The 20,202-nt window shown below is 40.0% G+C and overlaps 1 protein-coding gene across 7 annotated transcripts in view; it reads right to left on the bottom strand.

Annotated features, from left to right (window-relative positions):
- Positions 1-20,202, bottom strand: part of LOC143369220 (cytotoxic granule associated RNA binding protein TIA1) — a 591,539-nt gene that overhangs the window by 46,030 nt on the left and 525,307 nt on the right. For all 7 annotated transcript variants that reach the window (XM_076812871.1, XM_076812870.1, XM_076812876.1 and 4 more), the window contains one exon: positions 14,790-14,892. In XM_076812871.1, coding sequence (XP_076668986.1) covers positions 14,790-14,892 — 103 coding nt within the window. The remainder of the gene's footprint in view (positions 1-14,789; positions 14,893-20,202) is intronic.

Genomic DNA, 20,202 nt, shown 5'->3' on the forward strand with positions numbered 1-20,202 from the left:
CAATTCCAAGCAATTTACTATTCATGCCGCTTCGATGTATGCCTGGCCGCGGGCTGTTGTGATACGGGCAACCAATCAAAAACTCTCGTCGGTGGAACCGAGTGGCCGGCCGTCGGCGCAACAAGCAGAGAACCTCGGTGGCTCCAACCCTTCTCTGTGCACACCGTCGAGGATGGATCGCTGGCGGGCGAGCCCGCAGAGAGAGAGAGAGAGAGAGAGAGCGAGGGAGAGGGAGGGAGAGAGAGACGCAGAAACAGAATACCAGATAGACAGGGACAAGGCTGCAGGGGCGAGACGACCGTTTTCCTGAAGGGGAGGCGTGCATCGGTCCGTTGTTGGTACTACCAACTTGGTAGGCTGTTCCGTTTGTTGACGTTTCATCCGACCGCCGCGAGTATTTCATACATGGCCGCCAGCACAACGATGTACACTGCGCGCAAATGCTGTCACGACTAGGGGGTGGGGGAGAGGTGGGGAGGTTTAGAGAAAGAAGCACTTCACTTGCCCCCTTGGACTATAAAAGTAATTATCGCCGGTTGTTAGCGATTTAGCTAGCGTGCGAGCTTTCCAGGTCGCGCTAGACACAGCCCCGAAACCGTGAGGGTACGGGGCGGGGGGGTGGGATATTATGACGAGTGATATTAGGCATGGCAAGGGCAAAGGAATGCACCGATACCCCGGGAGGGTTTAATTGAATTGCTGCGGTGGGTGTTTGCGTGCGTAGGGGCTGGGCCGTCATTGGTAAACGTACAGTTACGGTTTTTGTACCGACGAGAGTCACTTGTTTCGCGGATTTTTATGCTCGGAGGGGATCGCGTTGTTGTGCGTCAATATTTTCTTTTGTCTTCAACTTTCCTCGGTGGCAGAATTTTTAGACGCTGAGTGGGTGGAGATTGTGGGAAATGTGGAGATTAAGCGTACAGTGGGATGTTAATTAGGAGAGCTTGCACGGGGTGATTCGTTACTCGTGGTACAATGGCACGGAGAATGAGTTTTCACGCAGGAATACATCGAGGGGACTGAATAATGTTTTCGCAAATAGAGTTTTTTTTCGCGGAAATCGAGTTTGAAAATTTATTGGATACTCGTGCATCGGGGTACAAATTAGTTTGGCAGATATTAATTTACGCCACGGCGTACTTACTTTTGTTTGTAAATAGTGGTAATTGCATTGGTGTGGGAAGAATGTTGTAAATAATGCGTAATAACTTCTAAGGTGGAATATATTTGCTTCTAAATTTATGTAGGTACTTACTAGGAATTTGTATAAGTAATGTTGAATGCTATTCCTTCGCGTAGTTTATTCCAAATAAGTTCGTAGTAGTCTGACGTTGATAGTAAGCGTAAATAAAAATACCAAGGTATGCTGTGACAGTATCTGTTGAATTTTCGAAGGCTCACTAGCAGACTGATTTTTTTTTTTCATGAAAAATGTAAGCCTAACCCAGACCACCCTGTGTTTTACATTAATTATGGATCCGTATTGCTATGGATCTCCATCATCCAATGTATCAGTGAAAGAAGCTCACTCTTTTTATGGTGATACGAACTGAGAACTAGAAATCTCACGAAACAAATTACGAATCATGAGAAGGGTACCCTGAATTGCACATTTCGCTTCATGTCGATGTGTAAATTGGTTCCTGAGATACGAGACTTCAAAGTATAGCTTTTAAAACGTACGGGATGTTGAATGGTTACCGATGTTCCTGGAAACACTGTGACCTACTTCACAGCTGTAAAAATGCTTACAGTAGTAAAAAAGAAACGCTGACTTTCCACTACTGACCACCGCACAGGTGGTAAACTTGGAGTGGGTGAAAACGCGGGAGTAGAAGATTCGATCGTAAGTGCGAGAAGGGGATAGTGAATTACTCGAAATGGTTTACTACGGACGATGCTGTTTACTTAGCGAGGAGATATTGACAAACTGTCCGCCAAAATAGGGCTTACACAAAGATAAGTAAAATGCAGGGAGTAGCTACTGGAAGCATAGTTAAATATTTTTGCCGCATTTGAAGTAATGAAAAAATGGCTGGAGTAACAATTTCTAAGTTTAGAAGGGAAAACATTATAGTAGAAAAATCGTAATTTCTTTGGCCATGTTTATAAAGTTTTTAAAGCCGCTAATATTATTTTCCAATAGAACTTGTATATTTTCCCAATACCTAAGTTGAAGAGAAATGCAAGAATGGTCTTTAGAATAAAAGGAAATATGAGTTAAATACGACCTATAAATTTTTATTTATTTACTTATTGCCTTAATACTATATTAATACTTAATACTTTATTTATCTATTAATACTACAAACGACGTAAGTTTCTTTTTTTTCTGCCGCACTTAAGAAAATCAAAAAAGTAACCACATCGATTCATTTGCCAAATATTGAAAGAGGCCATATCAATATTTAAATTTTTCAATAAAATAATCTGGACAAGGGTTCATATAATATCGCGTATATACGAAACTTTAATTTGAATAAAAGATCGTTCATCATGTAGGAAGTGAATATTTATTCCATCGAATTTACTGCAACGCACTGAAGCAACTTTCCTTTGCTATGAGAGATATTTCAATTTCAAAAAAGTCCGAGTATCGAGTATGGTAGATAATAACCGAATCTTCTTGCTGCTACTAAATATTCAAAGTTTCTATTTAGCGGGGAAAGTTTGGGAACGGTGCGTAATTTAATATTAAGCGGGCTCGGGCACTTTCTAAGTAGTCCCCAACTTCTCGGATTCCGTCTGAACTTGGTTTTACCGTCGATCGTGAGAAAAGCGTCGACAACTGCCTTGTAATAGAAGCACGACGCGCAGTATCGTGTTAAAGCTCGTGGAGCGATAAGGAGGCCTCCTGCACGTAAACACAGACTCCTTGCGTGTAGCCCCGTGGGGAAAAAATTTTACAGGAAACACGAACGCTGGGCGATGTTGAAGTTGGGGGAAGTTCGTTTAAAGTAGCGTTTAAATCTTTGCTTCTTTCGTACCGTTTAACGTTACGATACTCTACTAAACACAGCACAACGTACTAACAATTTATCAATTACACGACAAAGAGCTACCAATTCATTGCTTAATCGATTTTTAGATTGTCGATATGTAGGGTACAACACGATTGGAATTTAGTATTTTTTGGTCTCTTCTAAAAACTCAACTGCACTATGAAGTTGTACTGTCCATGCGTTTTAAAAGTATTGTGCAGACTTTCACATTACTTGAATCAATGGCTTATCAATCCATTGCCATCTCAATCATTCTTCCCCGCCATTTTTGATCGCCCAGTTTAGATTTTCAAAGCTACCAATGAAATTACCTCTGATACTGTACACTCAATGCCAGTAGCAGAGTACGTCCTTATTTTCAACGAAAAAAACTATTTTTCACAGAGAACATTCCTTCGGTAGGAGCAAAAGATTACTCAAATTCACCTCGCCAAATAATTATAACCAATCATAATAACGCATTTTTTCCCCTTAAAGTACGACTCGAAATCTTTCGATTGTTGTGTAATTAAACACTCATATCAGTTTCTGAAAAATAAAACTGTGCTTAAAAGAAAAGAAAAACAAATTTTTCAGAACTTTCACAAACTTGATCTCTTTATTTTCAAGATATCTCGAGTATCAAACGATTTATGACTCAATCACCTATATATATTCTGTTTCCTGTTTATCATACGAATCGATCAAAAGAAAAAACATAAAAAACGGTGCAGCACATTCAGAGATATAGGCGAAACACTAATTTGACATTTGAGGGTTAATATTTAATGGACCCACTTTCCTCCTGCTCCAGATAAAAATGGTCCCATGCAATTCCTCTTGGTAAGAACTTTCCAAATGTATGCACTAACCACGATACACCCTTATCTTCAAATTGCCCTTATGGTTCTAATGCATTCATCCGCCTCCAAGAAATTAGACTTTTGGGATAACGGACGGTCTGTTGCAAAGCTGCATCGACGATTGCACGGAAATGGTGTACGTTGTAGGTACCTTAGTGTACAAGGTTCTACAACTGTTGCGAGCATCCCTTCTACGGGCAAGCTCTTGCGCACTTTAGTGCTAGGAAGCATGCCGCCAATTTCCAACAGGCCTCGACACTTAACTCCGGCAAAGGGACTGGCCCCGGTTATTCAATGCCTGCACGTCGGCTCTACGTCACCCTTGATGGACCGGTCCTTCCGGTGCGTTAATGTTGCGTGAACTCGGCGTTTGCAAATTCGTTCGCGTGCATATACGAGCCCCACGCATTATTACCAGCACATCGGCCGGGGAAAATTGGTTACACGAATTCGAGTTAATTTCCTCGGTCCTTCCGTGCTCCCTTGGTTTACAGCTTCGGTTTTATAGGCGTCCGTTCGAGTGCCCGCTGCCCACGCGATGCTCCGCCGAGGTGATAAACACCGGAATGGAAGTAAGACGGCTTAATTATGCGTTATTGTTTACGGACCACAAAGGTGATATACCATTGGTCTTTTTTACTGTTACGGTCGCCGAGCATTTATGCGCGCCGGAATGTAGGGGAAACGGAGGCAAAGTGAAACACTTACTGATGTTTTATAACGCACAAAAGTCATAAAAGGAAAAAAACATACTCTTTCAGAGACATTTTCTATAATACAAAAGCTCTGTGTCTCTGTAGAGTTTGACACAATGTTTGTTAGAAAAATCTACTACAATTGTTTCACTTTATTGGGTACCCACTATTTTTATTCAATACAGGGTTGTAAAAAATATGTGGGTTGTTTGTGAAGGAATTGTTAAACCAGGCTTTAATTTCAGAATATCTAAAATCGAAAAGATGATAAAATACACTTCAAATCAGAGATGGGCAAAATTTGTATTTAAATAAGATTTCGATTAACGAATAACTGTTAAATAGATTATTCGTCATGTGTCGAATAAAGGTGACCTTTTTTTTATTTAATCACTAATATTTTACTGTATATTCAACATACAGATAATGCTGCATAATTTTCCTATAGTTAGATTCTCGTAGAATACTTCGAAAACAATTTCCACGATAGTGCAGTTAATTCGAACAATAATTGACTTAATTGTGTTTGATATTATCGATGCCACCAAATATTCTATTACCTTGCTATTGTAGACCGTTACGTTGACTATATCGATTCGTTAAATGCATTTGAATATGTAACATGTAAATGAGACTCTAATCATGCACTATTCCCCATGTATCAAAGTGTCTGTCACAGAACTATGTAATTGTTCTTTGACGAAAATTACTGGGCATTATTAATAGCTGCGGCTGTAGAATAACAAAAGTTATGCTTCGTGACGTCGTAACACGAGGCGATTATGTAATTGCAGAGTAATAATCGTGAGTTAAACGAGACCCAATGCGAGTCCACTCTTTTTTTCTGCAAAACTTCTAGTTAATCTTTAATTATTAAATTTCAAATTTTAGTATGGGAAAAAATTGCAAAGATTCTAGGGCAATACTTCATCATGAACTAAACACATTAAATTTTAATCAGATCATGTTTAATAAGGTAAGTATTCTGTCCATCGCGTTCCCTATTTTGCCGAATATACATATCTACAACTAAAATCAAATCTCACAATGTGATATTAAATAAGATCAAAACCTATCAAGTTCCATGAAACAAAGGTAATTATTATTCAGCAGGCGACTGCTACATGGCACGTAGTTTACACATTCACCCTAACATTTAACGAAGCATCGATTAAAAATCTTTACCGCAACGATACTTGCAATTTCGAACAAGGACATGAAAAGCTAAATTCCAATCACCGAGATGAAGTTATTAAAACAAACAAAGTGCTTCTAGACGCCTCTCATTTTGTTACGGAAGATCCGTTTCAGTGTTTTCATTGCCATTCCTCCTTTTTAATCGAGCCCGACGAGCTTCAGCTTTATGTCTTTGCAGTAAGCCTCCTTTGATCGTTTAAAAATCTGAAAATGAAGGAGCGCCGTGATTCTTTTGGGGAGAAGCGATGCGAAAGCGACAGCAGTCGCGGTTTGGTTACGAACGGTTCAGAGTAGGCGGCGATACAAACTTTCGACATTAAACCGAGGCTAAGTTGGTCTCTTTCACACGCCAGCAATCATATTTTTGCCTGACCGCAAAATTATCTAATTGCCGCGGCTATAAAATATTGACCTAGTTGCTGACGAACTTCGGGACTCCCTCAAATTAAATGCCGTTTTGCCCGAACTGGTACTGTCTCTAACTCCTTCGCTTTTTCTTTTCCCTCTATAGGGCCGCGGCGAAGAACCCTTTATAACGAAGGTACCGCCTTATCGGCCCGTTTTTTATGATCCGCCGACCACGAGTGTCTGTATGTGCAACTGCAATAAAAATAATTTTTCGTTACGTAATATTATGCGTTACGTAATATTAATACTAGAAAAATATTGCGTGAGTGAATAAGTAAGTAACCAATAGTACCACGTCTTACTAACATCTTTGTACAGATAATTTTTAATTAACTACTCAAGGTTATCGCTTCCAATGGCAAATAGTACTTTAACCTATTCTTTAATATATGGAATTAGTAACATTGTATGAATTATATATATACAAATTTTTGATTTTCAAGATCTTTAAATGTTAAACTCACATATCTCTTATTTGTATAAATGTGCGACTAAATGATACGTTGCAATGGAGTTTATTTGTTACTTTTAATATATCATAAAAAATTTAATTTCCCAAATCTTTAGAAAATTTACACACCTTCAATACATTATTACTAGAAAATTAAACTACCATTTACCTACTTAGTTGATTCTCATAACATTCTTTCGCGGAATCTTAATTAGAATCCACAACAGTAAATTCTGTATACCTAAACATTACTTAACCTTCAGTTCCCTGTTACATTTTACGGTTCCAGTGATACAGTCAATCTTCAACGTGGAAATGAAAGGCAGAGAATAATTACCGGCCGCTTAAAATTTTAAAGATTTAATCGCCGTATTGTCGACGACCCGCCAGCCCCGCTCGCATTCGTGAAAGACGCACGTATTTCTTTTAAATCAGCTGGCATTCAAGGAAACCTTTCAAGTGTCCCAATACATTCTCCCTGTTCACAGAACGCGGGATGAACAATTGCCTCGAACGGCAGGCGGTACTGCATCCTTCATGCGAACGTTACAAGTTCAGTTCAACTTTCCTTCCTTGAGCCGTGCTCGAGAAAAACGTGAAACTCTTCGCGTACAAGCCATGAGACGTAATTTTGTATTGTCTGGCGGACGCGACTGTTTCATTAAAACCACTCACCCCGACATTGGAGTGCGCTATTTGAACCCCGCGCATTATATTTACTGTCTCAAGTGTCCTTATTGTTACAGAGTAATGAGCCCCAAGGCGGGGACTTTGCGCGAATAGGCTTGGACAAATAGTAAATTACACGTAAACCAATCCACGCCAAAGGACGGACGGTAACTTCATAAAATATCTCAGCGTTGCACCCCCTCTTGTTACGTTCATTTGTTTGCCGGTTTAAATTAATACGATTAATTAATGCGCGGCCCTGATCATTGATGGCTACCATTTTCAATTACCGCGGCAATAATTGACATGCACATAAACGAAATGCTGGCACGATTTGCGAACGCTGCCGATGTATTCTCGCGCGATTCGCATCCCTCCCCCCCCCCCAGCCTACGATTCCTCCGGTGGTACTGCTCCCGTTTTCATAAAAGTATCAGTTATTAAACGAACGGGAAATGTTTACAACGGCGTATATGTTTTACAAACATTAACATTAATTTCACCTTTGCACTGCAGACAAATGTTATCGATGCTTGGTTATTGATTACATCACGACGCGAATGCTCTCTATTTTCCATTTTTAGGACAAAAGGTAAGGGTTGATAAATGAATGAGTGAGCCTTATGATGGGGGTCGCAAGAAGAAGTGAAAAATGGAGTTCTGCGACAGAGAAATGCGGAGGGAGGGTTATGTAAAATTAAATCAATAAGAAAAGCAAATTGGAGTGCTGTTGAAAGACACGACATCTTGAAATTCATTAAGGTTAATGCGCAGCTGTTTTTGTAATTAAAGAGTAGTTCCATAAAATGTTACAAGCCATTTTCTCGAAGCAAAGAAGGGATTGCCGTGCAATCTTGTTTTCATATTTTAAAGAGCCACAGTTTCTTGTGAGACGTCTGATAATGCTATTGAACTTGCCCTGAGAGCTGAAAGTGGCAAGCTGATTATTATTTAAGGGGTCTCCCAACCTTCGCGGACGAAAAATTATGCGAATTTTAGGAATTTTTTTTAAACAAAACCATCAAATAAATTGACTTCCAGCTCTGTAGCTTTATTTTTCAATCTTTAGAGAATATGCAAAAAAAATTGTATGCAAAAATAGTGGTTATATTCGGAGTTATAGTGCTTCAAATAGAGCGCCTTACAAAAATCATATACGCATGGTTAGCATAAAATCAGCCGTAGTAGTTGTAGTTGTCTGAAATAGAAAATTAAAAAATTTCTGTAATCTGTATAAGTGTGGCTATCGTCTGAACTAGATTAAATGAGAAATACTGAAAAGTTTTAGGTACCGTCTTTTTAAATTAAATTTAGCTAAATAAAGCTTCCAAATAAAAATCTAAATTTCATTGTATTGATAATGATTAGTTACTGACTCTGCGCAAAAACTCCTTTCCCCTCAGCCAAGTTGCGCGCTCGGTTCTCGAGAGTTTTCTGAGATCCGGAAAGATCGCCAACAAGATTCCAAATGCTTTCGGTTAAACGACACGGTTCCATCTACGGCTGGCCTTGACCGACATCGTGGAAGTTTAATTTTTCCCGAATCCGCCGGCGATGCAGTAAAGACAAATACTGCTGTGTTACGCCAGCAGAAGGACTTCTTCGGAAGCTTATTAACTCTCGCGAAAATTTATGATTAACAAATGTAACAGGTGGACTAATAACGTCGCGGGATGTTTAGCATTTCTGCGCGTTAAATGAGAAAAGCTCAACGACTTTTGCGAGGGTGAGTCGAGTAAAACTGCAGATGCCGAGCCAATTCTGTTTCGGGCTTAAGCCGTATACATTAAAACGTACACCACTGCAATTAGTTGGAAATTATTTATATTCGCCCTTAAACTCATAATACCTCGCCAGACCTTCGACCAGGTCCAAAGCCTGACATGCAACCTCTCAGACATTCTTGAGCGTTAATGTTCACATTTATGGCGCCAAGTAATTAAGTACCTTTACGATAGGAACGTTCCCTGCACTTTTCATCGTTGCGGACGCTTATGGACGACATTTTAAAATTCGGTGCTCAACGGACATCGTATATCGTTGAAATGAAACACTCGCCCTGTAAAACGGCTGCTACCTACTAAAAAGCAATTCAGCTCCACAGAGAAAGTAGCTTCCGAAACGTTCAAACTAAAGAGTGAAAAAAGGAACATCACCCAACTGTTACACGCCGGTTCTGATTAAGAGTACCTACCGTAAAATATTCGACGCGTCATTTTTTATCAGCAGAAATTCATGTTTAAGGGTTGAAATTACTCTCCGAAGTTGAGGGTTGGTGGTGTTGCCTGTCAATGTATTTTTCGAGAAACTGCGCGGCGACGAGTGCTGAAAGGGACAACTGTGGCGGCATCGGTCCCTCTAAACGAATGAAACGTATTTGAAGGAGGCAAGGAGTAATCCTGATACCCTTGTGATTACTCTTCATTTCCCTTCCGCCCCCCCGGTCTTGCGGTTAATTCGTTTTGCATGTACAAATAACGTCGCCTCCCCCCTCCGCCGAACAAAGGGACTTAGCGTGGCGTATGTGGGCGTGTACACGGGCGAAATTTCATTAGCGAGTAATCATTTTTCCTGATGCGAAATTTAGAAGAATCCCAGCGTGGAATATTAAGCGCGTAGAGGTGGCGGGCAAGAAAGTGTTCCCGGCGAATTTGGCCTATGCAAATACGGTTGAACGGTCCCTCCCCCTCCCCTCCCCCCCCCGACGGCCTTCCCCGGCGGGATGAGTAGACGAGCCCTCCTCTAGTGAAAAAGTTTGGACGCTCCGCGACGAATACTAATTAAAGACTTGCGGAATGAAATTAGTTAGTCGAGGGGTCGGAGGTGACTCCCGAGGCTGGACGACGGCGGAGCCCGTGGGTCGACGACGAAGAACCGCTTATGATAATATAATAATACTTACTCGGCTCTCGGAGTGCTACCTCCAAGCTCATTATGCGTTTAGTTCATAACTTCAATTGGATTCTTACTATCCCTACCGACTTCCAGCTTTATACTTTCATCGGGGCTCTTGCCTTTAACAGTGCTAATTATGGAGCTAATGACGGTTAGGCAAGGAATGTGTAAATCACCCGTTGCCCTACATTTCCATCCGCGATGATAACGGATCCGTTGAATTCGTTTCCAATAGTCGACTCGCGGGACTATGCTGTAGAAGTTGAAAGGCTCTCCTGCGATCAGCTGGGTATTATTGTTGTTACATTATAATTTCGTCAGTGGTTTCAGGTGAAATCGAATCAAGTTTAATCAGCACTGTTACACTCTTGGGACATTAACACTAGAACTACCGATAATTAATGTATACCTAGTTCTACCAGACCAGTCAAAATGACTGGTTATTTATGAAATACGTGATGCAAGGGAAATAAACCTTCATCCATATTTTTTTAAGTTTTATATTCTTAACAAATATATACATATTTATACTATTTAAAAATACACTTTTTTCATACTTAAAAATGGAAAAATTCATCATCAAATTTAAAGCCAGTCATTTTGACTGGTTTGCTGGCTCTAGTGTTAAGCTTTGGAGAACTGGCATTTTTTCGAAAAAATAGTGGTTTTCAGTTTCCAAAAATTTTTATATATGAATATCTGTTCTGCAAAATTAGAGGACTTGCACAGAGCCCCAAAGGGGGCTTTGCCTACTTCACTTCTATTTGTTTTACGTTATACACGTGTTTTTAACTGATTCCAAGAAGATCATTTTTTATACTAAAATGTGGGGATAGCGATTTATATTTAACGGTAGAAAATTTGTTTCGTATACATATATTCTGTCGTGTATGAAAGTTTTAAGGCACAGAGATGAAGGCTTTACTCTGGCTTTGGCGCATATGAAACATTTCCAAGGCCTGAGTATACTGCCCGAACTAAAATAATTAAATTTCGTTAAATAATAGCTTGAAGAGGAAGAAGATACTGCATCCAACGCAGATTGCTTCCATCATCGTTCAATTAGAACTTTTCACAAGTAAAGTGAGACGATTGAAAAGAAATTAGGAGACTGTCGCTTGAATCTAATTGAAATTATATTATTATGAATGTATTTCTATCTACCTAGTTACACTCGCCGTAACAAAACGCCTTTCAAACACCGTGATATTTGTTCAAATTAGTAGAAAAACATGCAAAAATCAACGTTTACAATTTCAGACACCGTCATTCCAGTCGAGTTGAAAGATTTAAACTTTTTCGAACGCAGCCAAATAAATCGTTAGATTTTAAAAATTCATCCAATCCCCTTGTTTCACTTGAAACACAGAAAACAATCGAAACTAATATGTCGGATTTGTATATAGGCTAAGTAGGCCGCAGCTTGGGGTGGCAAATTTTGGGGGGTGGAAAATTTTGGGCGAAAGAAATTGGAAAAGGTTTAATCACAGAGGCTTGAGACAACTTTAAAACCAACCCACTGTCTTTTCATGTAGCAAATTAGCAATAACTGATATATGAGTTGTCATAATAAATTAATTTTCAAATGGTAATTGTATTTAATTTTAAATTTAAATATTCAATGACGTAAAAGACTCTCTGATGCTTGTTAGCCTAGGGGCGCCAAATTTCCAAATCCGCCCCAGGACACGTCCACGACAGATAAAACAATTTCTTTACTAAATGTTACCCGAAAATGCTTTAATCCCTCTACTATTAAACGAGTACACATACGATCAATAAAAGTGAACATTTCACTGGAGAAAACCTCCATAATTGCCCCTTGTTTTCACCGTTCGAGTGCATATATAACCTCTTAAGAGGAAGCTTTTTAGCGACACTTATACACATCGGGGGCGCGCTGCGTGTATGCGGGACAATCGACTGATTAAGGGCGCGTGGTGTTAGGCCGCGAAAAAAACGTGTTTGTACACCAAAGCCTATAATCGAGTCTCCTTAGTGATAAGCATAGAGGTAAACGATGGGGCCTATTCGAGTAGACGAAAACAATAAGGGGCAATAAAACACCGTGAATGAGTAGGTCGCGTTAATTGCAGACGCGCCGCGTTCTATTTTAGCCCCATACGTTTCCCTCCGTCTCTTTTTATATATATTTCCGCTCGTTCGCGTAGGCCACGTTGTATCGTGTATTACCGTTAAACTTATTTTTACACAACCTCCACCGTACCGCCATTGATCCGTGGCGCGCGTTCGCGCTCATCCGTTTTATTCGTTGAATAATTTTATTGCTCCCGCGGCTCGGCGGGGATAAGCGGGATTTAGCGGGCGGTGGTCGCGCACCGGGGGCGTAAACTCGGAAGCGCCCGTCGAAAAATGAAAATAAACACGTTTATTCCATCGGCGGATTGACGACTGGACGACTGGTATCTCTGGCGGTGAGTAATAATAGTCAGGTCGTTTCCACCGAAAAGAGAGGAACCACCCCCTGGAGATTCATCTGGAGGTATCGATTAACAGACATTCGAACGGGCAAGCGTCTGCAGGACGCGCGCTTTGGGGCGCGATCGTTCGTGGCAAAGCCGTTTCGAGCTTCCTTGAATGGCGCGGGTGAAAGCTTCCCCGTGGCCGGACGAGCCGCTGGGTGCCGTAAAACGGCCGGATTTTTCGTACTAGCTCAAGTAACGCGGTCGCGGGGGAGGGGACATTTGCACGCTTTACGGAATTCCAGCGGGATAATCAAATGCTGGTTGCGTCGGGGAGAATTCCCGCGTTCACGAATGGCCAGCGGGATATTTAATTTCGCCCGGCAGTCTCGCGTTCGCATCAGACTATCCTCGAGACGTAAATATAACGCCTCTCCCTGACGGGCGTTATGGGGGTGAACCAATCTTCCAAGTCCCCTTGTTTGCCTTGTCTCATGTTTTCCTTCTATTACTTTATCTGTTGCTACGGCGCTTGTTGTCGTTCGTTATTTCACATTAATTGACGGGTATTGGAATTTTCGTGTTCAAAATTCAGAGAGAATGAAAGTCCTGGCGGGGATTAAGAATGGGTTGGCAACTCAAGTACAAGCGGCGCATTAGATTAAGGCGCAACGTACACCTAGCAGGCGAAAAAGTAGGATGGATTTGAAGATTTTTTTTTTGGTAGAGGAATGTTTTTATCAAAGAAACATTATATACATTAGGAAGGACATAATATCGTCTACGCGATGTAAAATTTTCATTAAAGAATGTCACATTTTCAGTCATAAAGTCGACTTCTGTGTTAAAATGCCCACTCTTTTGCGAAAAATCGGAAAAACCAAAATCGGCTACAAGTACTAGTTTTTTTTCTCTACTTTAAGAATAAATTATCCTTTTTTGTTTCAGATGAGAAACAGCGAGTGTATGATGGGTACCGCAAATTCTTCTTCTAATTTTTTAATGAGAATTTCACATTGTACAGGCAAAAGTATGACCTTTATAATGAACTGGCAAAATACCCCCGCGCTTCGCTTCGGGCCCGAGAGATATTAAGGACTTAATGAAAACACATTTCACCCCTTTTCACCACCCCCTAGGGGTTGATTGAGGACAAAATCCTGAAATTGTTTTTTAGGCATTTCGATGTAAAAACCAAGTTGATATCTAATCGGGACTAAGAGAAAATACAGTTTACCATTTTTACGCCCTGGGGAATGGAAGTTCCAAAAATCCTTCCTTAGTGGGTGCCTACGTCATGGAAATAATGTACCTTCCAAATTTCACGTCCCTAGGTTAAACAGTTTGAGCTAGACGTTGATGAGTCCAGACTCAAGTCAGGACTTCTTCTTATATATATATTTATAGATATAATGTTTCTTTGATAAAAACATTTCTCCACCGAAAAAAAATTATTTTTCCGCATTTCTAACAGATTTCTTCAGCATTGCGTGCATTGTTTTTTGTTTTTTTTTTTAAATAGAGTATGATGAAGTATAGAGTCACGAATAAATGATGGTAAAACGTGAATGTTTAGATAATTGATACAGAATTCAGCTACCACAGTGCACCCAATGTAGATTTATATTATCTATGTGCTAAGAATCAGAACTTTAAAATGTGTAAACTGTTAAATTAATCGGGGGAATTTAGAAGTTACGATAAAGAAGATTCCTTTCACAAATTTCGTTATGTTTGTAATTCCTCCATAATAGCCCTTTATAGACAAAGATCTTCTCGTAGAATATAATCGTCTAGGTATAGGATCTCTATCGTGCACTAATAGTACCATGTACACATACCATTCAATTGAAGACTAAAAGTGCCCCCGCCTTTATATCCTCGAAGAAATTGAACCTAGAGATAATCGACGCTACAAAGCTACTCCTTGTAAATTATAAAATCTTTCCTACAGTAATCTTTCTTCCCACATTTTCGAAGATATTTGGGTTAAAACATTTCCTGGTTTAACTTTCATCATTTTTATAGTGTTCACTATTTTCGAACGTATAAAAAATTACATAAACCGTTTCTTAAATACGTTTTCAGAGGCTAACTAAATACGTGTTCTCATTTCATTGTGTCGTTTGCTTATTACAACAACAATCATGCATCATCGTTGCATGTAGCAAAGAATTTCGAAGAAATAAATGTATATCGTCACTCACCTTCGGATTTGGGTGCAGGGGGTTTGCGAGTCGCCCAATTCGTTCGAATACTTCTGCTACCGAGCCATTGCCCGTTCATGGCACCGATGGCACTTTCCGCTTCCTAAAACAGGAAAGCGAAAATGTATTCTAAAGCTTCAGACCATCACTGAATTGTACGTATCCTCAAGTGGAGAAGCAACAATAATATTATTGATAGTTTACGATAATAATATTAGTTTGATAATATTAATTTAATAATATTACTACTACTAATATTATTAGTATAATATTATTAGTATATTATTACCACTAATATCATTACCAATAATATTATTAATAATAATATTTTAACAATAGTAGTATTAATAGTTTAATACTTTTATTATTGTAAGAATATATCATATTCTTCGTATTCGAGGAAATTAAATAAAATTAACACAGAATTTTTTGCAAGAAGCTTTCATTTGTGGGCGAGAATTCGTAGTTAACGTTTTACAATAGAATTTATACTTCAGTTCACAGGTTTGAGGTAAATACATAATAGAAAAGGTTAACCATCAAGTTACAAGGAATTCTATTTTCTTCTGCAACGTGTCTGTGAATAATTACAAGCTGTTGCACAGTTAATTACGGGCAGGGTATAATCAACATTTCTCAACCAGCAGAGAATTTTCCAGCCATTTAATATGAAAACGGAGCATTCCTATTAATGGGCACCTATCGTTTAAAATTAACAGCTCTGCTGTTTCGAAAAATTTTCAGCATCTTTAAAACATTATTCCAGTTTCGCGCAACCTCTGACGGGCTGCATTTACTTTTCACATCACCTGTAATTCATTTACGCGAAACCAGCAGCTTGAAACTTCAATTTCAATTAATGCTGCCTATTTACGTGTATGTTACATTGCAAATATTATTTTCCTTTGTAAATACATTTATAATATAGATAACCATGTTTTATGTGACAAGATGCTGCAGTATAGGGAGGTTTTCCAGTTACTAAATATGTCGTTAATTATTGCAATTGCAGTATTTGCAAGATTGTACATTTCTTATCGTTCAGTTTACCTGACTGTTCTTTCGACTATTATTTATAAGATTATACGAGTGTTCCTTAACATTTGAAGTTGCATTTGTGCTAGTTTATATAATATCTCTGCTTATGAAATTTCATTTTTGGTTTATGCACACGCAACTAGTATTTCGTTACCGTTTACACAAATGTCGCATTAATTTAGATATTGTAATTTACGCTTTTAGTAATTTGCGTAAATATTAGTCCATAAAATTTTGACTAGTCATGTGTATAGATACAAAACATAATCTAATACATTTTTAATATCTCTGGCAGGACAATTCTATTATTAAAAAATTGACAATTTGGTCTAATTCATAAAATCCTAAAAGTATTTAAATTGAAAAAATAACGTTTGCAAACGATAACCTGATAAATGCAATATTCAGAAGATGTAACAATATAATTTGGACGTGTAAAGTATTTATTAAAAAAAAGTTAAGCAATACTCAGCTTCCGGGCTATTTTGCTTCATACATGTTTCAAGTATAAGTTAGACGATTCTCATGATGTCGAATGCTTCAACAGTAAGCAAGAAAAGATCACGTGGCGCGCGATACCTCGCGTTAAAGAAGAAATTGCGCAATATTCAGAATGAACAAAGAGGTGAAACATTACGACTTACAACTGGAGGCCATAACTTGCAGTACACAAGATGATAGCCGTAACTTTTATTTACTACTGTTCTGATTTGAGAAGCATAGCGCGAGTGGATTGAGAAAAGTGGTCTATTACTGTTCCCATGGAGCCAGCGTAATAAATACGTATGTGTGTACATATATACGTATACATATATTACTTCTACGAAACGCAGGTACGTACGTACCTACGTGTATACGTCGAATGAATAGAAATGGTTACCACGGAAATAAAACAATCGCTAGACTGCAAACCTATGTTCTTACTACTTTATTTATTATTGAAAATCGTGATGATTCTTGGCATGTCTCTTAATTTTCATATAGAAATGACGAGTTATACAAACTGATTAATAGTTTTAGTAAAAAATCTTAAAAAATAATAGAGTACTTTGTAAGTTGTCTATTTATGAAGAATTCGTACTAAAACTGCAAGTACTATTTATAAATCTCAATAATATTCAAGTTCAACGCTTCTTGAATATAATTTTAAATGTTAAATAAAAGAATTTGGCAACTTCGACTTAAATCGTTTAATTTTGTGTAGAATGTATATCTAATAATATATTCGAGTTGCTTTTTATATTTTTATGAATGTACTTAGAAGCTCGCGTTGGCGTAATTTTTAAGTAATTAAGTCTTAATTACATATTACGGTATCAAAAGGCTTTTCGTAAAACGTAGACAGGACAGCTTTATGCTCCTACTGAAAGGGTTAAAGGAATATAACTTGAGAATCTTAAATGGAATTGCTATTAACTTTGTATACGCTTCAAGTGTTCTTGATAAATTTAACAGTTTTTACTCGAAACAGTTTCCAAAATAACGTGTATGAACAGTTAACAAGAATTTCATCTCCCATCATATAGATGGATGTATGTGTCTGACCACGGACGATCCTCTTTTCCTTGACTTCATTTTCTCACACGTGCCTCAGTAGTGCAAGTCAATAATAACTTCTCTATCTCCTAGAAGTATTTAATATATACCCATTTCAAATTGTTTCGCATAAAAATGCGCAGAGATAACAGCTCGATATCCATTTAAAATTCGCAAGCAACACCATTGTTTGAGAAAGCTTCAGAATTTTTTTTCCGTATAAAACAAAAGAGCTCCCCATATTTAGTTTCGAAAATTCATTTTATAACTTTTTACGTTACAAATATTAGACCAAAGTTTTATGAAAATTAGAATATTTTAGACATACGGTCCACCATATTAAATTGTGAACTTTGAAAACCTAAGTTCAAATTCGTTGTTAGCAGTCAGGAAAACCCCTGGAAATAATAGTTTAAATTATCGGACTGACATAAAAGTCCGTACATCGAAGTGTATGGGCTGACGCATTAACAAATTTTCACTTTTTTTTCCTTTCCTTATCTCAGAAACTAATTGTCACCTGGACTGGAAAATTTCGTGTTATTGATGTCTCGTCATAAGGTATCGTTTGGCATAAAATTCGGTTGCAAAATCGTGGGACCAAAAATTGGCGATTTCTTGGGTCACTCTTTACAGTACGATAACAAAACATGTGCCTACAATTATTATGCCAGATTCCAGCAGGCTTTGGACTTTTCTCGAGCAGCATTACCAACCACTACATCAGGGATGTAGGAGTTGGAAACTTGCCTCGGGTAGTGTTCTAAACCTAGGGCAACCAACTCCCCCATTTCCTACCCGGGGAGCAGTTTCCGATGCGGGTTAAGTTAATACACGTTCCAAAATTTTCCCCAATCCGCAGCATCTTTCTCCGGTTCTTCGATACCCACGGAAAGCTCGGGGCAAACCGAAGCTGCCCTGTCGCCATTGGAGCTCGCCTTCGAACGTAAGAATCATCCTCCAGGAGACGAGGCAACCAGGAAACTGCCGCGTGTCGATAGCGATAGATGCGCGGCGACAATGCAGTTTGCTCGCGAGGATGGTAATAAAACAGCCACCCCCGCATCCGTCCATCCATAAGTCCATTACCCGATCCGTATGAAAAATAAGGGGGGTGAGCCGGAGGAGGCGAGCGAAAGCAGACAGACGCGGGTGCCAGGCAGAAGAGCTAAAGCAGAACGGTATTCCGTCGTAAGGCGGCTATAGAGGAGAAATGGATGTGGAATAACAGAGGACCACATCGGTTGCGGTGCACACAGAGACGCGTGCCTCCACGTAAATGCAAATGTCCGTGACAGTGCGCGGCGGCGCGGCGGTTAGGGGCGGGTGGTGGTAGTAGTCGGATGGGCTGATGCGAAGAAGGACGGATAGGAGACCTAAAAATATTCCCGTCGCGAGGAATCCCCCCGAAAAGGTTGACTGTTTGAAAAGCTCTCGGGGTAGTACGTATGAAGAGGGGGTGTTTCCCTTTCCTCCCGCGTAGCATTCCGGCCTCCTCTTACCGCCATTTGCTCCATTTCCAGGACTCGTGGGCCCGCCTTTTGCCTCGTTTCCCCAACTGTTACCTTCCTCCTGCTCTCCACGCCATCTCATCTTCTTCCGTCTCCGGTGAACCTAGCATCGCGCCATCGGCATCACCGTCACCTTCAACCAGTCCTCTACTCTTCTCCGTGGTCCTTATCCCACGCCATCGTTGCCCCCCCTGCCTTCTAACCCACCCTCTCGCGGGGCAAAGTATTTCCGATTCGAATTTCCATCCCCGATATGATGCCGAGCGCTCGCGCGGCCAGCCTACGCAGACCGTGAGACATGGGGAACGCTCGCCTCTAAGCCGATTCTAAACTACGGTCGATAGCTTGCCGTCTCCTGGCCCCCGACTCCTAACCTCCGAACGGGGGAGGGAGCTGAGTCCACCTTTGGCGCCCCTTCCACTTTTCGTGACCAGACCGTTTATACGACACACCGGCCGCCACCCCCGACACCCCCCTCCGTCCACCGGGCTTGCCTAGTTCGAGCTGTCTAAGCGCTCGTCAAATCGAATTTCTTGCACAGCCGAGAGCAGGCTATAGGCTGTTCGTGACTTCTCGGCGGCGACGCCGCAGCTGCTTTACACGCATTTACTGTGTCATGGCTCGGCGGCGGTGGTATGCAGCATCGAGGATTACGTGGCTTTAACGAAACTCGCGTCTCTTTTTCCACGAGGTCGAGGGACGTGTCGTGGCCGGCGACGCGATTCGTGAACGCTTTCCACCGATGCGTTTCTATCGATCGACCCGCTCGTGCTCGAAGCGGCCGCGCCGACGATCGGATATTTTATGGGAATATTATGTCGACCGCGGGGGACATTTTGGAATCAACGGGGACGTGGAAATTAAGAATGTGAAATGAAGTTTTTGCACTGCTCCACGTTGCAAGATCGACCATCTTCCGAGTGGCATTTTATTGATGGAGGGTAGTGAAAGGTATTTTGGATCTCTTGATTTAGAGGTGGATGATTTTGCTTGGTTCTTGCCATGATCGTTTCGACTGGCTAATTATTAGCAATCGTATTGGTATGTTTGGCTTGATAAATAATGGGTCGCAGCTGGGGGTGAGGTTGCAATATACGCCTGCTCCTGGAAATATTGTATTATTTCTCCTGAAGTAGTAATTTAGTAATTTGCGTATGGATAGTGTATGAGAAGTGTTTCGTAATATTTGCATTTACCTCAGAAGTTGGATAGTAAGAACCAGGAACATTTACAGAGAGGGTACAAAAAAATGTAATTAGGTATCCGAAGCTGAGAATATGACTTTGATTGTAATATTTTTATTCATATTGTATTAAAAATAAGGTGGA

The sequence above is a fragment of the Andrena cerasifolii genome, chromosome 5, assembly GCF_050908995.1.
Source record: "Andrena cerasifolii isolate SP2316 chromosome 5, iyAndCera1_principal, whole genome shotgun sequence".
In the NCBI taxonomy this organism is placed as follows: domain Eukaryota; kingdom Metazoa; phylum Arthropoda; class Insecta; order Hymenoptera; family Andrenidae; genus Andrena; species Andrena cerasifolii.